The sequence below is a fragment of the Anomalospiza imberbis genome, chromosome 29 (genome assembly GCF_031753505.1).
Source record: "Anomalospiza imberbis isolate Cuckoo-Finch-1a 21T00152 chromosome 29, ASM3175350v1, whole genome shotgun sequence".
Lineage (NCBI taxonomy): Eukaryota > Metazoa > Chordata > Aves > Passeriformes > Viduidae > Anomalospiza > Anomalospiza imberbis.
Window position 1 is genome coordinate 1,592,910 of NC_089709.1, and position 16,041 is coordinate 1,608,950.

The 16,041-nt window shown below is 57.9% G+C and overlaps 2 protein-coding genes across 9 annotated transcripts; one reads left to right on the forward strand and one right to left on the reverse strand.

Moving 5' to 3' along the window:
- Positions 1 to 2,334: 2,334 nt before the first annotated feature.
- On the reverse strand, positions 2,335 to 5,281 carry LOC137463618 (low affinity immunoglobulin gamma Fc region receptor III-like). 5 transcript variants are annotated; one of them, XM_068174892.1, is made up of 6 exons: positions 5,077 to 5,281; positions 4,519 to 4,539; positions 4,200 to 4,454; positions 3,711 to 3,968; positions 2,801 to 3,103; positions 2,337 to 2,720 (listed from the first exon to the last, which is right to left on the reverse strand). In XM_068174892.1, exons 1-6 carry the CDS (start codon positions 5,123 to 5,125, stop codon positions 2,626 to 2,628), a joined length of 981 nt encoding a protein of 326 aa, XP_068030993.1. In that variant the 5' UTR covers positions 5,126 to 5,281; the 3' UTR covers positions 2,337 to 2,625. The 5 variants fall into 5 exon arrangements, with proteins under 5 accessions (XP_068030997.1, XP_068030993.1, XP_068030994.1 ...); XM_068174893.1 differs by having other exon boundaries at positions 2,338 to 2,717; XM_068174894.1 differs by having other exon boundaries at positions 2,370 to 2,720; positions 4,200 to 4,430; positions 5,077 to 5,280.
- A 2,902-nt stretch (positions 5,282 to 8,183) lies between these two features.
- Positions 8,184 to 11,622, forward strand: LOC137463603 (Fc receptor-like protein 4). 4 transcript variants are annotated; one of them, XM_068174875.1, is made up of 9 exons: positions 8,249 to 8,388; positions 8,907 to 8,927; positions 9,010 to 9,246; positions 9,478 to 9,735; positions 9,825 to 10,103; positions 10,342 to 10,644; positions 10,728 to 11,218; positions 11,307 to 11,386; positions 11,472 to 11,622. In XM_068174875.1, exons 1-7 carry the CDS (start codon positions 8,340 to 8,342, stop codon positions 10,817 to 10,819), a joined length of 1,239 nt encoding a protein of 412 aa, XP_068030976.1. In that variant the 5' UTR covers positions 8,249 to 8,339; the 3' UTR covers positions 10,820 to 11,218; positions 11,307 to 11,386; positions 11,472 to 11,622. The 4 variants fall into 4 exon arrangements, with proteins under 4 accessions (XP_068030979.1, XP_068030976.1, XP_068030975.1 ...); XM_068174874.1 differs by having other exon boundaries at positions 8,261 to 8,388; positions 8,992 to 9,246; positions 11,472 to 11,621; XM_068174876.1 differs by having other exon boundaries at positions 8,273 to 8,388; positions 9,016 to 9,246; positions 11,472 to 11,621.
- The last annotated feature ends 4,419 nt before the right edge of the window (positions 11,623 to 16,041 follow it).

Here is a 16,041-nt window from a genome sequence, read left to right on the forward strand (position 1 = left end):
AGAGCAGGGCTGGCTGGAAACCCCCACTGCAAGGGTGGCTCTGGGGGAACCTATTGTAAATGCAGGTGAACCTGGTGGGAAGAAATGATGATGTCTGACTCCAGTTCAGAAGGCTGAATGATTTCTTTATTATAACTATACTATAATACATTAATATACTATTTAAAGTAGATACTAAAACTACATACCTACTTGTTCTAACTACCAAATCTAACTCACAAGTTGTGGCCTTCTTGTGAGAGTCCAGACACAGGGGGATTGGATTGGCCATCAGGCTGAAACAATCCTCACCAGAATCCAATCAAGCAATCACCCCAGGTAAACAATTCTCCAAACACATTCCACATGGGAAAAACAAGGAGCAGAAATAGAAATTTTTTTGTCTTTCTTCTCTCTGTGCTCCTCTATGAAAAAAAAAAAAAAAAAAAAAAAAAACTGAGAGAGGGAGAAGAATGTGCCTGCCACAGGAACCAGTACGGAAATGCAGCAATTGATCATTTTGTCCCTTGCAGCAAGGTGCTGAGACAGCCCCAGAACTACTGCAAAGACCACAACACTCTGCTCAACAGCCTGACCTTGACCCTCCTCCTCCTTCCTGCCTTGCCGTGGGTGGGCAGTGGCAGGATGCCCCGCACCCACCACAGCCGCTCTCTCGCTGCCCTCCACACCTGGATGGGGAGAGAAATTTCGACAAATGCTTCCTGGGTTGAGACAAGCACCAGCAGAGATCACTCATCAAATCTTGTCACAAGGAAAACAGCCTCGCAATTAGAGATATGAATTGAATTTATTGCTGACAAAATCAGAGCAGGATTAGGAGAAGTCAAATAAACCCTTCAACATACCTTCTCCCTGGTATGGACAACTATGTAGTCATTGGATTTCACTATTATATTGGCTTTTCCAAATCATTTTGGTATAATACAGTTTGTAATCACTTTTTAACTGCTTTTGGTACACAACAATTTGTCAGCCTTTTTACCCTGATCCCTCTGTAGAATATATATTTTAGTCTGATAAATGTATTATAGTTTTGGCTCTCCCAAAATGTCGAGATAGAGACTATGTGCTGTGTATAATAACATTAACTGTTGCAGAAGGAGCTAATGCCTTTATTGGTGTAACTAAATGACAATTGTCAGTATATATTTGTGAAATAGCTAATGTTGATTTCATGTACTGGTGGAGTATCTTATCTGTATGATAAGATAACACTGAAAAGAAGCAACTAAATAAACATCAAAAGAAAGAATGGAAAGAGGAATCTACCACTGACCCTTCAGTTATCAGGAACTGTCAAACCACAGAACAGGGGGGCCTTGTGAGGACATAAAATATATAAATTTAATCTGCAGTAAGGCATGCACTTTATGAAAACGGATCAAGGGCCAAACCAAGCAAAAGAATTCCTGAAACACATAAACTCGAAAGAATGTTTGAATATGTCTAACCTTCATGATTATCTATTTAACCAATACAACGCAAAGGTCTAGAAGAAGAATTGCTGCAGTTAACCCTGTCCCTCTGGCAGTTGCCAAGCACCCAGCCCGCTGTTTACTGTCCCTTTTATCCCTTATTCAACATTTACAAATGTTAAAGAGTGAGCCTTGTTTCTCCCACAGTTTAATCAAAAAGCTGTACTTTGGGTACAATAAGAGTGAAAAGGGTTGTGTGCCGGCCCCAGCACTGGGAGGGGGAAGGAGGAGCCCCGTGGGGTGCTGTGAAGAGGAAGAAGGGACCCCTGAGGGGAATCAATGCCCCCCAGTGCCCCCAGGGTCACAGCACGTTCTCGTGGTCACGGAGGTCCTGCTGTCCCTTGTGGGGTCCCAACAGCTCCGCCTTGGTCACTCGTGGACCCCGAGGTGGGGCAGGACCAGGGGACACCCGTGGGTGACGCGTCCCTGTGTCCCCCCTCCCCTGCCCACTCAGTGCCCATGACGTGGGGGTCCAGCACCATCCCCTCCTCCGGGGGGTCCTGTGGGGATAAGGGGGAGTCTGGGTGGTGTCTGGGGAGGGGGAAAGGGGAGTCCCAGGCTTGAGCCCCCTACTCACCTGTCCTGGGGCTTCCTGGCAGCTGCAAGGGAAAGGGGAGGGGGTGACCATTGGGACCCCAGGACCCCTGAACGTTCCTGGGACCTCGGCAGCTCCAACCACCCACAGGACCCCAAGTCCCCACTGCAGCCCCAATTCCCACAGGACCCCTGATTCCCTCAGGACTCTCCAGGCACCCCTGAACACCCCAGGACTTCTGCACCAGCACAGTGCTCCCAACCCACCTGGTGTCCCCGACCATTTGAGTCCCAGAACCCCAAGCCTGGCAGGGAGGGGCACCCCCAAACTCCCCCACAACCCCAAAAAGATCCCCCAACATCCCTGCACGGCCCAGCAAGAGCTCCCCAAACCATCCAGGAGCTCCCTGTGCCGCCCCAATGTTCCCCAAAGCCCAGCCAGGGATGGCCCTGGAGCCCAACCAAGACCCTCCAAATTCCCCCAGATCCCCCAGGACAGCCAGCCGAGGTCACTGCGGCCTCAGTTTCCCCCAGCTCAGGGGGCCTGGGTGCTGCTGATCTCTGCCCCCACTCTGGGGGCTTCCCCTCACTCCAGGACCCCCATCCCCCCCCACTGTCACCCACCCCGGCGGTGCCACCAGTGACAGCCCCCGATGACAGCCAGGAGCAGGAGCAGGAACAGGAGGGTCCTGCCGACATTCACAGCCACTGCTGGGGACAGAGGGGGACACACTGGGGTCACCCTGAACCTCGGGGGTCCTGAACACCCCGGTGTCCCCATGTGACCCCACCTGTGAGCCAGGAGGAGCCAGGTGTCACCTCCAGTGCCAGCACAGGGCTGAGTGCCTGGAACACGCGGTGCCCGTCCTGTCCCAGCTGGTTGGTGGCCACGCACTGGTAGGTGCCCGAATGTCCCACACTGACATTCCCAAGCTCCAGGAGGGGACCCCAGGCCACCTCCTGGCCGTTGTGCAGCCAGGTGAAGGTGACAGGGGCTGAGCCCACCTGCACCGAGCAGCGCAGGCTCACGGGGTCACCTGCGCGCACCCGGTGTGCCGGGGGACCGGGGGTGATGGTGGCATTGGCCACGGGCACTGCGGGGACACAGACAGGGCTGAGGTCACAGGGAGGGGCTGGCAGCCAGTATGGGGGGATAGGGACGGGGGAGATGGGTGGGATGGGGGAATTTGGGGATGGGGTCACAACACAAAGGGGCGAGGGGACAAGGGGAGTGATGGAAGGAACTGTGAAATGTGTCTGGGGCACATGGAGGTGCCCGGGCCGGGACTCGGGGAGGCCGTGGGGGCTCCCCGTGCCCATCCCCGCACTCACTGCGCACCGTGACGCGGAGCCGGGCGCTGCTCTTCCACACGGCCCCCCCCCTCGGAGCGCACCTCGCAGCTGTAATTCCCCGAGTGGGAGACCCCCACGGCGGGCACCAGCAGCTGCGGGGACCCCTGCGGGCCCCCCACCACCCGCCCGTCCCGGTAGAACACGTGCAGGAGGGGAGCTCGGGGCCGCAGGGGACTGGGGGTGCTGAGGCAGCTGAGAGTCAGGGGGGACCCCTCGGTGGGCTCGGGGGGACCCTCCAGCACCGGCACCGAGAAGAGCTCTGGGAAGGAGAGGGGAGGGGCATTTGTGACCCCAAGTCCCTGGGAAAAGGCTGTGGGGGTGTCGGGGTGGCGGCTGTGGGGTGCTCACCCTGCACTGTCACTGTCACCGGCGCTGACTCCTTCCACCCCCTGTATTCCACCCGGCCCTTGCAGCTGTAGCGGCCGCTGTGCTTCAGCTGCAGAGGGAGCAGGGACAGCTCGGTCCCATCGCGGAGCACCCTCAGTTCCTTCCCCTCGTGGTAGAAGGACACCCTGGTGACCGCGTTGTTCCACCAGCCCCGGCAGCGCAGTGTCACCGTGTCCCCCTCCAGCAGCGCCCGCGCCGGCACCTGCAGCACCAGCCAGTCTGGGGGACAGAGGGCTCCTGTCACACCCGATGGCACCGGGAGCCCCCAATGGGTCACACCAGCCTACCAGGGGTCCCCAGTTTCAGCACGGGGGTCCCCCCTCACTGGGATGCTCTGGGATGTCCCCAGAGCAGGGGACACTCCCCAGGGAGTGACCCATGGGGCAGAGCCCACCCAGAGCCCTCGGGGTCCCCGCGGTGCCAGGCTGGGGACACCCAAACCCCCCTCACCGTCTGAGGCAGTCACGGGGGGGCTGAACCCACTGCCAGGTCTGGCACACCGGTAGGTGCCACTCTCGGTGACAGTGACGTGGTCTCGTCCCTGCTGTCCCCAGCGCTGCCCGTCCCTGTACCAGGTGGTGGCACCGGCGGTCCCCGAGCCCTGGCAGGTCAGTGTCACCCGCTCCCACAGCACCGCTGGCAGCCAGGGGGGCTCCACGAGGAGCTGGGTGGTCTGGGCACCTGCGGGTGACAGGGGACACCAGCCTGCCAGGGCCAGCACGGGGCTGGGGACAGCGGGGTGGGGACAGGGCATCCCCCGAGGACTCACCAGCGAGGCCGAGGGTCTGGGCTGGAAGGGAGAAGGGACAGGGCTGGGTGGGGGTGGCACCGTGGGGACAGTGCCAGCCAGGGCACAGAGTGTGGGGGCTGTCCCCAAACTGTCCCCGTGGGGACAGCAGTTCTTGTGAGAAAGTGGGTGGGGGTGGTCCCCAAAAGATTTGGCGAGGCCAGGTGATATGTCTCTGTCAGAGCCACCCCTATCCCCATGATCCCATCCCCATGGCCACATCCTCACCCTTCTTGTCCCCTTCTGTCCCTGCATCCCATTTCCCTTGTCCCTGTGCCCAGAGCTACCTGAGCCCAAAGGTGCCAGTCCCCACATTCCTGTCCCCACATCCCCACCCCCAGATTCCTGTCCCCTCTTCCTGTCCCCAAAGCCACCCTACATCCCCAGTCACCCCAAGCTCCACTGTGGGCAACCTGGACTGGCACTGCTGGCCTTGGGGACCTCAGGGGACCCCACAGCCCCCCTGTGCCCCCTCCCCACTGCTCTCTGCCTCACCAGGGCCCATCCCCGGGCTGGCAGGTCCGTGCCCGGGGCACTCACCCCACAGGAGCAGCGCCACCTTCCCGGCCATCCCGGTGTCCCCAGCCATGCGGACTGGCTGTCACTGGCTGCTGTGGCCACCGCTCCCCTGGCTGGCGGCTCTTTGGATGAAGGGGAAGGAAGCGAGGTCACGTCTCGTCCCCACGTGTAGGTGGCCCTTGGTGGGGGCAGGGTGGCCTCAAGCTGGGCACAGGCTGTGAGCAGGGTGGGGACAGGATGGGGACAAGGCTGGGTGACGCACGGTGGGACATCGGGTCCCAGTAGTGGGGGGCTCAGAGGGTTTGGGGAACCAGAGATGGGTGTCCAAGGGAATGGGTGGTCCCAGGGCTGGGCGTCCCTGGAAATGGGGGTCCTGAGGAGGTGGAAACCTGGCCATGGGGGTGCCATGGGAATGGATGTCCCGAGGGCTGGGGGGACGCAGGGTTGGGAGTCCCAGGGGAACGTGGCCTCCAGGGATTTGGGGTCAGGGGATGGGTGCTAGGGATGTGGGTGCCAGGGGAATGGGGTTCCTTGGCAGAACCTGGGGGAAGGAGGGTTGTAGGGGATGGAATGAACAGGAGAGGGCTCCTTGGGAATGGGGTCCTGGGCCATGGAGATCCTGGGGAATGTGAGTGCTGGGTCGGGGTCCCAGGGAGAGGGTGGGATGTAAGGAATGGGGGTCCCATGTTTCAATTCCCAGGGGAATGGGGGTGGGCAGTGGCTGGGTGGGCATGGGGGTCACAGCTCCTTCACGCAGTGCCTGAGATTTTGAGGTGATCCAGAGCCCAGCACAGCCCCCACCCTGGGGCACCCCAGGGCTGTCCTAGGAGGCTCTGCGTCTCTGCCCCACACACCCCTGGGCTTTTTTCTGTCCCCCCTATTTCCTGGCTCAGGCATCTCAAGCAACACTTGATGCCCAATTCATTCAGATAAAATTACACATCCATAGAATAAAGACAAAAAAATCTTTTCCCACCACAGCATTTTTTCCCAATAAAAAACAAACTCAGCAAAAAAATCAAACTGACAAGTTATACAATGCTCTGATTTATAGAATCCTTTTAATAGTTGCTCTCCCAACAAGTCACTCACAATAAAAACACAAATCAGAAAGAAATGAGACTTTTTGGTTCCCTTTAGGAGCCCATTGGTGCATCCCACAGCAGTGTTTGCTTGTGGATAACACAGCGTGTGGAATCTCCCTGAGTGTCCCAACAGCTCCATGGGATTGTTCTCTGCCTGGTGGGCAGCAACCCAGCCCATAAGGAAGCCTTTTGTTGGGGCATATTTAGGAACTCTTCTAATTTTTCTCACCCTGAAACTCGATTGACTTCCCATGGATTCTGCTCCCAAAGGGGAGAAGCTCTTTCCATCCTTGGGACAGTGCACAGGAATCTGTGGAAATGCCCGTTTGTGCCTCAGGGTCTGATTCCCTGGTAAATCCACTCCACCCTGCCCTGAATTCCCCTGCCTGGGCATTCCCTGCTCTTGCTGTGATACCACTGTTCCCCAGGCCCTCGTGTGCAGCCCCTGCTCAATATTTCCACACTTTTCCCTCTCTTCTGGTGTGCACATCCAGAACACAAACATTCTTTATGGGAGGTTCCAGAGAGCTGCAGGTTTTATTGAGAAAGGAGGGTCCAGGGCGGGTTGTTGAGCAGAGTGTTGTGGGATTTGCAGTAGTTCTGGGGCTCTCTCAGCACCTTGCTGCAAGGGACAAAATGATCGATTGCTGCATTTGTGGACTAGTTCACTGTCAGCTGCCCTTGCAGTGGGGGTTTCCAGCCAGCCCTGCTCTGCAAAACATCAAAGTCCCTCTCAGAGCCACTGCTTGGGCTCCCTTTGGGTTTTGTGCTTCTTGCAGGGCTGAGCAAACCACAGGCAGGCCATTTCCCCCCACAGAATTCTCACCTCTGCAGCAGCTCTAAAGCTGCCAGAATCAAAGCCAAGGGGGCAGGGGGGACCCTCAGGCCCTGGCGGCCACCTGGGGCTGGCCAGAGCAGGGCTGGCCAATGGCCACCCCTGTGCAGTGGGGCCGGGCCATGGCCGGGCCCCAGCCTTGGGTTGACAGGGGTGCCCAGGATGTGCCAGCCCTGGGACAGGCACCCGGCCAGGAATGTGCAGGGACATTTCTGGAAGTGCCACTCCCTGGGACAGGACCCCCCATGCCAGGATGTCATGTCCAGTCACCCCCGGACTGGATTTCCCCAAAACAAGAACCTGCCAGGACAGGACCCCCCTGCTTTTCCCCCAGGACAGAACCCCCTCCTCCTCTCCCATCTGCCTCTCAGCACAAATGGCCTCTTCCTTCTTGTCCATGAAAAAGAAAGTGAAAATGTTGAGGAGCACAGCCCAATATCTCCATCCCCCACGGCCTCCCCAGCACTCCCTGCCCCCCTCCACACCCCATTTTTCCCCCTCCCCTGGGTCCCCCCAACCCATTCCCAGCTCAGGTGCTCCCTGGATTGCTGAGCCGGGAACCAGGGGTGAGGGGACATGGCACAAAAGTGAGGAAAGTAAAGAAAAAGGAGAAATAAAGAGAGGGAAAATCAAGGGCAGGGGAGGGCACAGAAGCAGACCTGCCCTATGATGGCTGCCCAGAAAACGAGCACCCCAGGGGGGCTGTGCTGGGCCCAGGGTCACCCCAAAATCTGAGGCACCCCGGGGATAAGCTGTGACTCTGGGCCCAGCCATCCACTGCCCATCCCTGGCACCCCCATTCCGCTGAGACCCCAACCATGGGACCCCCATTCCTTTGGTCCCCCTCTCCCTGAGATCCCCATCCCGGGGCTGTCAATCCCCAGGATCTCCATGGCCCAGGACCGCATTGCCAAGGAAGCCTCTCCCATTCATTCCATCCCCTGAAATCCGCTTGCCCCAGGACCTTGATTCTCTCAGGACCCCCCAGTCCCATGGGATCCCCCATTCCCCCAGCATCCTCACCCCCTGACCCCAAATCCCTGGAGCCCATGTTCCCCTGGGAATCCCAACCCTGCATCCCCCCAGCCCTGGGGACCCCCATTCCCCATGACACCTATCACTGCCTCCACAAACCCCCTGAGCCCCCCACTACTGGTTTCCCATGTCTCACCGTGTGCCACCCAGCCTTGTCCCCATCCTGTCCCCACCCTGCTCACAGCCTGTGCCCAGCTTGAGGCCACCCTGCCCCCACCAAGGGCCACCTACACGTGGGGACGAGACGTGACCTCGCTTCCTTCCCCTTCATCCAAAGAGCCGCCAGCCAGGGGAGCGGTGGCCACAGCAGCCAGTGACAGCCAGTCCACATGGCTGGGGACACCGGGATGGCCGGGAAGGTGGCGCTGCTCCTGTGGGGTGAGTGCCCCGGGCACGGGCCTGCCAGCCCGGGGATGGGTCCTGGTGAGGCAGAGAGCAGTGGGGAGGGGGCACAGGGGGGCTGTGGGGTCCCCTGAGGTCCCCAAGGCCAGCAGTGCCAGTCCAGGTTGTCCACAGTGGAGCTTGGGGTGACTGGGGATGTAGGGTGGCTTTGGGGACAGGAAGAGGGGACAGGAATTTGGGGATGGGGATGTGGGGACAGGAATGTGGGACGGGCACCTTTGGGCTCAGGTAGCTCTGGGCAGAGGGACCAGGGAACTGGGATGCAGGGACAGAAGGGGACAAGAAGGGTGAGGATGTGGCCATGGGGATGGGATCATGGGGATAGGGATGGCTCTGACAGAGACATATCACCTGGCCTCGCCAAATCTTTTGGGGACCACTTTCTCACAAGAACTTCTGTCCCCACGGGGACAGTTTGGGGACAGCCCCCACACTCTGTGCCCTGGCTGGCACTGTCCCCACCCCCACCCAACCCTGTCCCTTCTCCCTTCCAGCCCAGACCCTCGGCCTCGCTGGTGAGTCCTCGGGGGATGCCCTGTCCCCACCCCGCTGTCCCCAGCCCCGTGCTGGCCCTGGCAGGCTGGTGTCCCCTGTCACCCGCAGGTGCCCAGACCACCCAGCTCCTCGTGGAGCCCCCCTGGCTGCCAGCGGTGCTGTGGGAGCGGGTGACACTGACCTGCCAGGGCTCGGGGACCGCCGGTGCCACCACCTGGTACAAGGACGGGCAGCGCTGGGGACAGCAGGGACGAGACCACGTCACTGTCACCGAGAGTGGCACCTACCGGTGTGCCAGACCTGGCAGTGGGTTCAGCCCCCCCGTGACTGCCTCAGACGGTGAGGGGGGTTTGGGTGTCCCCAGCCTGGCACCGCGGGGACCCCGAGGGCTCTGGGTGGGCTCTGCCCCATGGGTCACTCCCTGGGGAGTGTCCCCTGCTCTGGGGACACCCCAGAGCATCCCAGTGAGGGGGGACCCCCGTGCTGAAACTGGGGACCCCTGGTAGGCTGGTGTGACCCATTGGGGGCTCCCGGTGCCATCGGGTGTGACAGGAGCCCTCTGTCCCCCAGACTCGCTGGTGCTGCAGGTGCCGGCGTGGGTGCTGCTGGAGGGGGACACGGTGACACTGCGCTGCCGGGGCTGGTGGAACAACGCGGTCACCAGGGTGTCCTTCTACCGTGAGGGGAAGAAACTGAGGGTGCTCCGCGATGGGACCGAGCTGTCCCTGCTCCCTCTGCAGCTGAAGCACAGTGGGCGCTACAGCTGCAAGGGCCGGGTGGAATACAGGGGGTGGAAGGATTCAGCGCCGGTGACAGTGACAGTGCAGGGTGAGCACCCCACAGCCGCCACCCCGACACCCCCACAGCCTTTTCCCAGGGACTTGGGGTCACAAATGCCCCTCCCCTCTCCTTCCCAGAGCTCTTCTCGGTGCCGGTGCTGGAGGGTCCCCCCGAGCCCACCGAGGGGTCCCCCCTGACTCTCAGCTGCCTCAGCACCCCCAGCCCCCTGCGGCCCCGAGCTCCCCTCCTGCACGTGTTCTACCAGGACGGGCAGGTGGTGGGGGGCCCGCAGGGGTCCCCGCAGCTGCTGGTGCCCGCTGTGGGGGTCTCCCACTCTGGGAATTACAGCTGCGAGGTGCGCTCCGAGGGGGGGGCCGTGCGGAAGAGCAGCGCCCGGCTCCGCGTCACGGTGCGCAGTGAGTGCGGGGATGGGCACGGGGAGACCCCACAGCCTCCCCGAGTCCCTGCCTGGACACCTCCATGTGCCCCAGACACATTTCACAGTTCCTTCCATCACTCCCCTTGTCCCCTCGCCCCTTTGTGTTGTGACCCCATCCCCAAATTCCCGCATCCCACCCATCTCCCCCGTCCCTATCCCCCCATACTGGCTGCCAGCCCCTCCCTGTGACCTCAGCCCTGTCTGTGTCTCCGCAGTGCCCGTGGCCAATGCCACCATCACCCCCGGTCCCCCGGCACACCGGGTGCGCGCAGGTGACCCCGTGAGCCTGCGCTGCTCGGTGCAGGTGGGCTCAGCCCCTGTCACCTTCACCTGGCTGCACAACGGGCAGGAGGTGGCCCGGGGTCCCCTCCTGGAGCTTGGGAATGTCAGTGTGGGACATTCGGGCACCTACCAGTGCGTGGCCACCAACCAGCTGGGACAGGACGGGCACCGCGTGTTCCAGGCACTCAGCCCAGAGCTGGCACTGGAGGTGACAACGTGGGGACACAGGAACACAGGTGTGGTCACACAGGGTCACCAGGGTATGCAGCACTCCTGGGGTGATGGGTGACCCTCATGTGTCCCCCTCTGTTTCTTGCAGTGGCCGCAGGTGTTGGTGGGACCCTTTTGTTGCTGCTCCTGCTCGTTGGTGTCATTGTGGCCTGGCACTGGTGGCACTGTGTGGGTGGGTGACAATGGGGGGACGGGGGTCCCAGGGAGCTGTAGAGGCCCCCAGAGTTGGGGAGTGATAGGGCGGCACCCACAGACCCAGAATTGTGACCTTGGCTGGGGTCCTGTAGGGTTTGGGGAGGTGCTGGAGGGTCCTGCAGGGATGCTGGGGGTTCTTTCAGGGGCCCTGCGGGTGTTTTGGGGGTCTCTGTCCCTGCCGGGCTTTGGCTTCTTGAGGCTGAGTCAGTCAGGGGCACTGGGGATGTTCATGAATTCTGAGGGGCTTCTGGGTTAATTGGGGGTCCTGAGGGATATTGAGGGTCCCGTGGGGGCTCAGGAATCCTGAGAGGGGTCAGGGCTCAGGGGACCCCACAGTCACCCCTCCCCTCTTTCCTCTGCAGCCGCCAGGAAGCAGCAGGCAAGGTGAGTGGGGATCTCCAGCCATGAGTCTCCTTTTACCCCAACCCCACAACTCTCCATCCCTTCCCACACGTTCCCTTTATTCCCTCAGGGCCCCCCCGGATCCCCTGACTCCCCCAGAGGAAGGGGAGGTGCTGTACACCGACGTTTTGATCACCAAGCAGACAGGGGGTGAGTACATGGGGGACACATGCAGGGGGACACATCACCCATGAGTGTCACCCCACCCAGATCCCACAGCCCGTGTCTCTCGCAGCGTCCCCCCATGCCACCACACTCCAGGATCCCCAGGTGACCTATGCGGAGCTGCGGGGACCTCAGGGGCGACCTCAGGGACCCGGTGACATCTACGGGAATGTGCTGTGACACAGGGGGGAGCTGGGGGACTCCGAGAGAACTGAGGGGGCAGTGGGGGACCCCACCCATGGGCAGCCACACGTGTGTGTCCCCCCACTGCTCCCGTGGGTGCCTGACATTCACAGGTATGTGGGCACAAGTAGGGGTCACATGTGAGGCTGCACAGGGCACCCAGAACTCCCTGTGCCCCCAGAACCCCCAAGGGCTTCCCCTCCCTCATTCCACTACCGGGAGTGCCTCCCCATTCCACATCCAAGTGCTCCCAGTACCCTCAGAGACTTTTCCATTCCCTCCCCACTGTGCTCCCAGTACCCCAGGGGCTCCCTATTTCCCTTCCCAGTGCCTCTCCATTGCTCCCAGTATACCCACGTGTTTCCCATTCTATCTCCCAGTACCCCTGTACTCCCAGTGGCTCTGCAATCCCCTTCCCAGTGCTCCCAGTACACCCATGGCTCCCCAGTCTCCTTCCAGTGCCAGGGGGGCACAGGACCCATTTCCCTCTTATTTGGCCCAAAATGCAGCTTTTTGGTGAAACTGGCAGAAATGGTGTTTGTTTCGCTCGGTCGGGCTTTAGGAATGGGATTCTCCAATTTGGGGTTGCCACTAAAAACCAGGGGCTGCTGCCCCTCCCCCTCTGTCCTGGGTTGGTTATATGATGCTTCTATCCCAAATCATCTGTTCTGTTTCTGCTGGATAACAAGTTTTTCCAGTGGAGGCACAAAAGCAAAGATCCCAAAGGGCTGAGAGAAGAACAATTTCCTGAAACAGCAACGAGAGAGAATAAAACCAACAGCAACGAGTTTCAGAATCCAAAGGGTCACAAAAGGAATGATATCCAGGGAAAGCCCCGACAAGGAACAAACCCTGGACATTTCCCCCAGCATGTTTCCTCCACCAGATGAACCTGGCAGGGTCGTGGACCTTCATTGCTCTGATGGCCAAAGCAGCCTTCAGGAGGCTCTGAATTCTCTTGTCCCCTGTCCCAATCCCCTCCTCTGCCGTGTTCCCCACCTGAGGATGTCACAAAGGCCCTGTGGGGGTTCCAGAGCCTCCCTTTTTTCCAGGGCAGTTGCGATCAGGCCACGGCAGTGGAATTCCTTCTGTCGCCACAGCAGCTCTGCCCAAGCCCCACAGTGCCCTTTGGGCTCCCTGAAATTTCCTCTCCTGAGAGAGTATGTGCTAAGGATTCCTGGGGCCTCAGGACCAGTCCCAAGGGCCTGTTTTGGCCATTCCCAGTCGGGGTCACTTCATCTCCCAGCTCAGTCCCTGTTAGGACCCCCCTTCACCCCAGGAATAGAGATGGATTCTGCCCCTACAGATCTTGATGGCATCAGGGGACATTGTGCCCTGAGGTCACCTAAAGCCATGAGCTCCTGTGGCTCTGCTATGCCAGGCCATGAATCCACACAGTCCAAAGGATCCCAGTGTCCCTTTGGCCCACTGGCAGAAGCCAGGGCCCCTCCAGTTCTGGTCTTGGCACTCGCTGCTCACTCCTAAATATGACCTGCAGGTCCCTTCCAGAGGATGGGAAGTAACATCACCTCTCCTGAAATGAACAGGGCTAATGCCTTTATTAATGTTCAGCTCTTTATTAAAAAGATCAGCTGGGCAGGGGGCCCGACTCGGAGCTCGCCCCCGCTGTTGAAGTTCTCCCAGGTAGCCAAAAGGGAAGGAGGCGTGCAGAGTCTGTCGCTGAAGTCCAGAGCAGCAGCTGTCCCTTCTCCTTTCCTCATGGCACACTGGTAGCTGAAGAGTGAGGAGGCGTGCAGAGTCTGTTGCTCAAGTCCAGAACAACATCTGTCCCCTCTCCTTTCCTTGTGGCAACACCAGAAAATTCCGTCTCCTCGTCTTTGCTTCCCACAGCCTACTCTAGTCTAGTCTTTTGTAGGTGATGGTGATGGGCAAAAGTCGATCAGGGGGTGTATTTCCCTCTCCCTCAGCTAGGGCATTTGTCTATCTGCCTCTAGTGTGTTTAATTCTTTATTTAGGGGTGTCTTTATCCCCTAAAAACCACTCCCGTGGTCCCAAGGGTTTTTTAATTTGCATTTTAGTCCCAGAATGGCAGCATGAGTGGGGGAGGCAGGTTATCTCCAGGTAGTTCAGAGAAAACAAACAGAGCAATTAGCTAATTAACATTTCAATATCGGTACTCAGCTACAGCCAGCAGCTGTTCCAGTGTTGCCCTAGGAACTGGGAAGGCCCTGCCCACACCCCCAGGAACACTGGGAACTTTGTTCATTACACCTGTTCTGACTGAGGTCTTGCCCACGAGAGACTGGAGGAGATTTATGTTCTTCTCAACTCCCATCCATGTGCTGCCAGGGCACAGGGGGGTTTTCCATCCCATTTCCTCTCTGTGGTCCTGCAGGTAAAACCACAGGTTTGGGAGCACTGGGAGGAGGAGGAGAGAAGAGCAAGAGTCCCATGGAAAAAAAAAAAAAAAAACTGCTCAGAAAAAAATTTTTATTGGAAAATTCAGTCAGTGGATGTGCTGGTTTGAAAGTAAACCAGTGGGAGAAATTAACACTGCACAAATACCTTGAGAGAGATTTCAAGTCAGGATTACAATTTAATAGAAAGATTACAATAAATGTGATGATACAGAAAGACTGGGTTAAAACCACAAAGGCAGAGTACAACCTGGCATCCTTTCGGTCAGGGTGGTGAATGAAGTCCTATTGAAGTGATGGTTGCAGTCTTGTTGAAAGCAGTGGTCCTGTGGAAGGTCTGGTTCTCCCCTGGGTCCCTTGAGCGGTGCTGGTGTCCCAAATCCCCAAAGAGCCCAGATTATATATGGTCGGATTTGGGCAGGAATGTTCAGCACCTCCCCAGGGCAGGGAATTTAACAGTGGAATTATGTATTCCTATGACTCATGGGATGTTCTGGGGAATCCTTGATGGCCTAGGTCTCCACTGGGACTGAGTCAGTTTGGGAAGACAAACAAACACTGCCTGCAGGGTTTGTCTCCTTCCCCTATGGAACACCCAGCTGTGGCAGCACATTTCTCTCTCTCTCAGGATTTTTCATAGAGGAGCACAGAGAGAAAGACAAAACAATTTCTATTTCTGCTCCTTGTTTTTCCCGTGTGGAATATGTTTGGAGAATTGTTTACCTGGGGTGATGGCTTGGTTGGATTCTGGTGAGGATTGTTTCAGCCTGATGGCCAATCCAATCCACCTGTGGCTAGACTCTTGAAAGAAGGTCACAACTTGTGAGTTAGATTTGGTAGTTAGAACAAGTAGGTATGTAGTTTTAGTATCTTCCTTTAAATAGTATGTGAATGTATTATAGTATAGTTCTGATAAAGAAATCATTCAGCCTTCTGAACTGGAGTTGGACACCATCATTTCTTCCCACTGGGTTCGCCTGCATTTTACAATACCCAGCTTGCAGCCTGGGGGCTCAGCTGTGCACTGGGCAGCTACAGGGAGTGACCTACCCATTCACAGTTCATCAGGATGGTGGACATGGGAGGAGAACACAATTTGGGTACACCCCTCCTTGTAACCCAGTGTTATGTGTATTTTAGATAGTTCGTGCCTGTGAGAAACAGATGTATGAAATATGTTATATTGGTAAGAAATGTTCCTGAAAGTTTTTTTTTTTTTCAACCACTCAAGCCAGGGACAGGAAGGTGCAGCGGGCAGCAGGGAGAAAAGGACATAATTTGCAATAAAAATAGTTGTGGCCCGCATGGAGATGACAGCATCTCCAAGGTAATCAGAGAAACACCCAGGCAAAGAATACTTGATAAGTATTTCCGAATGAGATAGCCAGAGCCATCAAGAAGACACATCACAATGTTGAGTTCCAGTAACCCTCTGATTGGCATACATGAGTTCCCAGACAAAGTTTTGTTAAACTCAGCATATGTAAGACTTGAATGGAAAGAAAAGGCTGATCACCGAAATCCCGGGCCTCGAGCAAAAAAATCTGAACAAACAATAATGTATCCCACACACAACCTGCCCCCACCTACAAACCTGTGCTGCCCTGACAGTCCCAAGGGAACCCTACAAACTGACATCAGGAACCTGGGCTGGCCACTTTTCTTTCCCAGGGAAAAGGGCCGGTCTTTGTCTCCAGGGGCTGTGGCCCTGAGTGGCCGGCTGCCTGCAAAATATCCGAACGGACGAGGATATGTCCCAGACCCAACCTGCCCCCACCTCAAACCTGTGCTGCCCTGACAGTCCCAAGGGAACCCTACAAACTGACATCAGGAACCTGGGCTGGCCACTTTTCTTTCCCAGGGAAAAGGCCGGTCGTTTTCTCCAAGGGCTAATGGCTCAGAGTGGCCGGCCAGCTCCAAAAAATCCGAACGGACGAGGATATGTCCCAGACCCAACCTGCCCCCACCTCAAACCTGTGCTGCCCTGAAAGTCCCAAGGGAACCCTACAAACTGACATCAGGAACCTGGGCTGGCCACTTTTCTTTCCCAGGGAAAAGGGCCGGTCTTTGTCTCCAGGG